The following is a 6,417-nucleotide window of genomic DNA, read 5'->3' on the forward strand; positions in this document are numbered from 1 at the left end:
AATTTTCCATTGTTACAACCTCTCGATACACCACAGCATCATCTGCAAAAAGCCTCAGTGAACTTCCGATGTCATCCACCAGGTCATTTATGTATATTGTGAATAGCAACGGTCCTATGACACTCCCCTGCGGCACACCTGAAATCACTCTTACTTCAGAAGACTTCTCTCCATTGAGGATAACATGCTGCGTCCTGTTATCTAGGAACTCTTCAATCCAATCACACAATTGGTCTGATAGTCCATATGCTCTTACTTTGTTCATTAAACGACTGTGGGGAACTGTATCAAACGCCTTGCGGAAGTCAAGAAACACGGCATCTACCTGCGAACCCGTGTCTATGGCCCTCTGAGTCTCGTCGACGAATAGCGCGAGCTGTGTTTCACATGACTGTCTTTTTTGAAACCCATGCTGATTCCTACAGAGTAGATTTCTCGTCTCCAGAAAAGTCATTATACTCGAACACAATACGTGTTCCAAAATTCTACAACTGATCGACGTTAGAGATATAGGTCTATAGTTCTGCACATCTGTTCGACGTCCCTTCTTGAAAATGGGGATGACCTGTGCCCTTTTCCAATCCTTTGGAATGCTACGCTCTTCTAGAGACCTACGGTACACCGCTGAAATAAGGGGGGCAAGTTCCTTCGCGTACTCTGTGTAAAATTGAACTGGTATCCCATCAGGTCCAGAGGCCTTTCCTCTTTTGAGCGATTTTAATTGTTTCTCTATCCCTCTGTCGTCTATTTCGATATCTACCAATTTGTCATTACTGCGACAATCTAGAGAAGGAACTACAGTGCAATCTTCCTCTGTGAAACAACTTTGGAAAAAGACATTTAGTATTTCGGCCTTTAGTCTGTCATCCTCTGTTTCAGTACCATTTTGGTCACAGAGTGTCTGGACATTTTGTTTTGATCCACCTACCGCTTTGACATAAGACCAAAATTTCTTAGGATTTTCTGCCAAGTCAGTACATAGAACTTTACTTTCGAATTCATTGAACGCCTCTCACATAGCCCTCCTCACACTACATTTCGCTTCACATAATTTTTGTTTGTCTGCAAGGCTTTGGCTATGTTTATATTTGCTGTGAAGTTCCCTTTGCTTCCGCAGCAGTTTTCTAACTCGGTTGTTGTACCACGGTGGCTCTTTTCCATCTCTTACGATCTTGCTTGGCACATACCCATCTAACGCATAATGTACGACGGTTTTGAACTTTGTCCACTGATCCTCAACACTATCTGTACTTGAGACAAAACTTTTATGTTGAGCCAACAGGTACTCTGAAATCTGCTTTTTGTCACTTTTTCTAAACAGAAAAATCTTTCTACCCTTTTTAATATTCCTATTTACGGCTGAAATCATCGATGCCGTAACCGCTTTATGATCGCTGCTTCCCTGTTCTGCGTTAACCTTTTCAAATAGTTCGGGTCTGTTTGTCACCAGAAGGTCTAATATGTTATCGCCACGAGTCAGTTCTCTGTTTAACTGCTCAAGGTAGTTTTCAGATAAAGCACTTAAAAAAATTTCACTGGATTCTTTGTCCCTGCCACTCGTTATGAACGTTTGTGTCTCCCAGTCTATATCCGGCAAATTAAAATCTCCACCCAGAACTATAACATGGTGGGGAAATCTACTCGAAATATTTTCCAATTTATCCTTCAGGTGCTCAGCCACAACAGCTGCTGAGCCAGGGGGCCTATAGAGACATCCAATTACCATGTCTGAGCCTGCTTTAACCGCGACCTTCACCCAAATCATTTCACATTTCGGATCTCCGTCAATTTCCTTCGATACTATTGCACTTCTTATCGCTATAAACACGCCTCCTCCTTCACTGTTCAGCCTGTCTCTGCGGTATACATTCCAATCTGAGTTTAGGATTTCATTACTGTTTACGTCTGGTTTCAGCCAACTTTCTGTCCCTAGTACTATATGGGCGTTGTGATCGTTTATTAATGAGAGCAGTTCTGGGACCTTTCTATAGACGCTCCTGCAGTTTACTATTAGCACATTAATATTGTTATTCCCTGTTGCATTTTGCCTACTCCTACCTTGCCGTGTCTCAGGAGGCGTCTTGTCGGGCCTAAGGAGGGGATTCTCTAACCTAAAAAACCCCCATGTGCACTCCACACGTACTCCGCTACCCTTGTAGCAGCTTCCGGCGTGTAGTGCACGCCTGACCTATTCAGGGGGACTCTACATTTCTCCACCCGATAGCGGAGGTCGAGAAATTTGCACCCCAGATCTCCGCAGAATCGTCTGAGCCTCTGGTTTAAGCCTTCCACTCGGCTCCAAACCAGAGGACCGTGATCGGTTCTGGGAATGATACTACAAATAGTTAGCTCTGATTCCACCCCGCGAGCGAGGCTTTCCGCCTTCACCAATTCCGCCAACCGCCTGTATGAACTGAGGATGACCTCTGAACCCAGACGGCATGAGTCATTGGTGCCGACATGAGCAAGAATTTGCACTCAGGTGCACCCAGTGCTCTCTATCGCCGCCGGTAGGGCCTCCTCCACATCTCGGATGAGACCCCCCGGCAAGCAGACGGAGTGAACACTGGCCTTCTTCCCTGACCTTCCCGCTATTTCCCTAAGGGGCTCCATCACCCACCTAACGTTGGAGCTCCCAATAACTAATAAACACCTCCCCCCATGTGCCTGCTTGGACCTTGCTGAAGGAGCAGCCACATGTCCACTCACAGGCAGAGCGGGCGATGCCACACGGCCAGCCTCCACATTGACCCTCAGAAGGATTTAATCCACCAACAGAAGTAACTGTCCATTCACCAGTGTGTTCACCTGGCTGAGTCTGGGTTTTATTTTGGTTTTTGAATCCTATAAAGAAGTCCAGTCAACATGGGCTCTAAAATGGCCTACTTTAAGAACTATAAGCAATTGCTAATCTTCACTACTGCGAAACACCTATTCTATTGAAAAAGTGCTCATAGCTCTTAAGGTATGCAATTTATAGTCAATATTTACTTTGCTTTTCTTCCAAGGAACCTGTTCCCAAAGTCAGTAAAGGGGATTTAGTTACACCCTGTGTAATGTACAGCCCTTAGAGTTCCAGAATTAAGGCACAGAAATCTTCTTAGCACATATTATTGGACATTGTTTTTTGTAGATGTAGTCAACCTGCTAGTTCCATGGATTCTCCTCTACTATGTTTAAACCCAAAAATATGCATCCCAAATGAGGTTTTAACAGAATCTCATCATTCACAATATTTTGTTTATTTGGACCACTCAGCTTAAAGTGAATAATATTTGTTTTCTACTTTTTTTCCTGTCTTAACATTCAAGTCGTCTCATTCAAGGTCAGCTATTACCATTTTAATAAAATTTTGAACCTCTTCAATAAGGCTGGGCTCACTGTCTGCACAAAAGGCACCATATACATCATCAGCAAACACGTGATCAGGCATTTATCATCTACAGAACTCATAAAATCATTTACTTAATGTATGTACAGAAATGGAGCTAAAATGGAGCAATGTTAATATTTGTTATTCTTCACAGTATACCGATGCAAAGATATTTGTAAATATGCATAATGCCTCAATTATTAAATGCAAATTATTGAATATTCTGGAAAAAAAAATTGTGAATCGTAATAGCCACAAACTAATAATCAATTAAAAGTACCAGTTTACATTAGTTTGTTTGCTGAATATAAAATGAAATATCAGTCTAACTAGGAAAATATATTTGGAACATTAAATAAATGTTTATTTTCCACTATAGTGAAATCTTTAACTCTCAGGTGTTACTCTGTCATTTTAAGATTATTACCAAAGCATGTCTATGGAAAAATATTCCATATACTCACAGATAAAAATGAGCTTTTTCAAATGGTAGCTAAGGCTAAAAATAAAGTGGAGATGTCCCTTTTGAGATGCAGGACTTCAAAAAGAAGAAACATTTGGAGCAAAATGGTTTTGGAACCCTCTTTACTTTAAAATATCTCTGAAACTAAGTAATTGTACTGTCTACTAGGACTTGGTGACTTTTCTAATTGTAAAGTACTTTACATTCCTGTGAAGCCTTAACAGCTTATAATCTTTTTTTAGAAATAAGAAAAGATTCACAATGTTGCCCAAGATGTATTGATCTACCTCACTTGAATCAATGTAATACCTCAAATCTTGCATATCAAGGCAGAAATAAAAACTGTGTAAAATGTACAAATCAAATTTCAACAAAATCTGAGATGCTAAGGTTGTGCTAGACCAGTTAGTATGGAACAACCCTATAGGATAAAACTACACAACTGATGACTTAACACAGCAATTAAAGTTTCTTCGTGAGTCTATCTTGTGCAATGATTCTGGGTAGTGATGGTTTCTGATGTGCTACTCAAGAGATGAAACATGCTTCTCTTACTCTGTGATGTTCCTCAACATACCTCAAGAGAAAGCATCTAGCTTCTGTTAGCATAACATGAGTTACATTGCAGCCAATCATCTCTCTCTCTCTCTCTCTCTCTCTCTCTCTCTCTCTCTCTCTCTCCTACTCCCTCTTCTGAGACACATTGTGAAGAAATGTATGTTAACCTCTGGTTAACATTTTTTACCTCCCTCTCACTACTTCCTTTGCTCACCAGTCACTCTCGTGTAAATATTATTATTGTTGTTATTGTACTTTCTATAACCTTCCATTTTCAAACAGAAGCAATTTTTTCTTTCTGACTAATATGTAATATTACAAAAATGGAAGAACAGTCTCAGGACTGAAGGAGCGACATGCAACCAGTTGAGCACACTTGCTATTGTATCATTATAGATGATAGATCAACAACAGTAGTGAAATACACAGTCCACTTATTATGGCAACGCATTTCTGGACATCAGCTAAATCCACTTTAACAGCATAAATGTATAAACAATGTTCACTTCAAACACTCATCAATATAGCTATCTAGTGTGTTGGTCAGTGAATACCAGGGGCAAGAAAGACAGCAGCCACTGCTCCATCATGTTCTAGTTCAAAAATTCTCATGTTGAAATGTAGCTGCAGTATTTTCTCTTGTAGAAGCATTTCCTTTAAAACAAAGCCTTACTTATGGTATCAAATTACAGACATAAAGCAGTGATTAAGTTATCAGCATGGGTGTTTTAGAATGTTCTGCTCTTTATATGCTAAAGATCCATGATGGATCAAGCTTTTTGATTTCTTTCATTGTTCTGTAATAAGATATAAAAATTATATCACAGCAGAGTTTCACTTATTGTCGCAATTGGCATTGTCACTAAATTTTAATTCAATAATAGCCTGTTTGCTCTGATATCTGAATTATTTTAAATGATTCTAGTTATCACCACATTTGAAGGTATCTGCTTTACTAATCTACAATTTATCTCTTTATTACTGAAATTAAATTCTTAATTAATTTGTTTTCATCCCTGCTTATTTACAGCTTGTTCAAAACCATTTGTGATGACAGTTGTGACAGATGCTGGTGAACAAGGCAATGTTGCTGCTGGTATTAATCCAGACAATGAGAACCGAGGATTTTGTCTATTTTTTCGACAGATACCATGTACTTAAACTGAACTTTGTGTTTTTATTCTATTAAAGTACCTAAAATACTTTAACACTCTGGTGAAAAAATTATTCATGCAACTGAAATTAGGCTTAAGAGATATTTACTTGCTTATTTATTTTTCTTTTGATTGCAGTCACTGTTGACAGCTCATAGGCCATTTACCACAAATAAACAACAGTATAAATTAAAAATAAATTATGCATCATATAAGAGTACACATAATGTAGACAGATTTTATTTGACTTGCTGTTAATTTATGCACAATTTATGTCTTACTTCTGGGGATGTATATGGGTTTTATTTATTAAATACCTTATGTACAGGTAAGAAATTTAATGAAACTTCCTGGCAGATTAAAACTGTGTGCCCGACCGAGACTCGAACTCGGGACCTTTGCCTTTCGCGGGCAAGTGCTCTACCAACTGAGCTACCGAAGCACGACTCACGTCCGGTACTCACAGCTTTACTTCTGCCAGTACCTCGTCTCCTACCTTCCAAACTTTACAGAAGCTCTCCTGCGAACCTTGCAGAACTAGCACTCCTGAAAGAAAGGATATTGCGGAGACATGGCTTAGCCACAGCCTGGGGGATGTTTCCAGAATGAGATTTTCACTCTGCAGCGGAGTGTGCGCTGATATGAAACTTCCTGGCAGATTAAAACTGTGTGCCCGACCGAGACTCGAACTCGGGACCTTTGCCTTTCGCGGGCAAGTGCTCTACCAACTGAGCTACCGAAGCACGACTCACGTCCGGTACTCACAGCTTTACTTCTGCCAGTACCTCGTCTCCTACCTTCCAAACTTTACAGAAGCTCTCCTGCGAACCTTGCAGAACTAGCACTCCTGAAAGAAAGGATATTGCGGA

General features: G+C 40.1%; 1 protein-coding gene across 1 annotated transcript in view; it reads left to right on the forward strand.

The window, feature by feature from the left end:
• LOC126103581 (uncharacterized) overlaps positions 1-5,555 on the forward strand; it is a 230,450-nt gene extending 224,895 nt beyond the window's left edge. Inside the window, 1 exon segment of the mRNA XM_049912332.1 lies at positions 5,425-5,555. Within this exon segment, the coding sequence (XP_049768289.1) occupies positions 5,425-5,555 (131 nt within the window).
• The last annotated feature ends 862 nt before the right edge of the window (positions 5,556-6,417 follow it).

This window comes from Schistocerca cancellata, chromosome 1, assembly GCF_023864275.1.
Source record: "Schistocerca cancellata isolate TAMUIC-IGC-003103 chromosome 1, iqSchCanc2.1, whole genome shotgun sequence".
Lineage (NCBI taxonomy): Eukaryota > Metazoa > Arthropoda > Insecta > Orthoptera > Acrididae > Schistocerca > Schistocerca cancellata.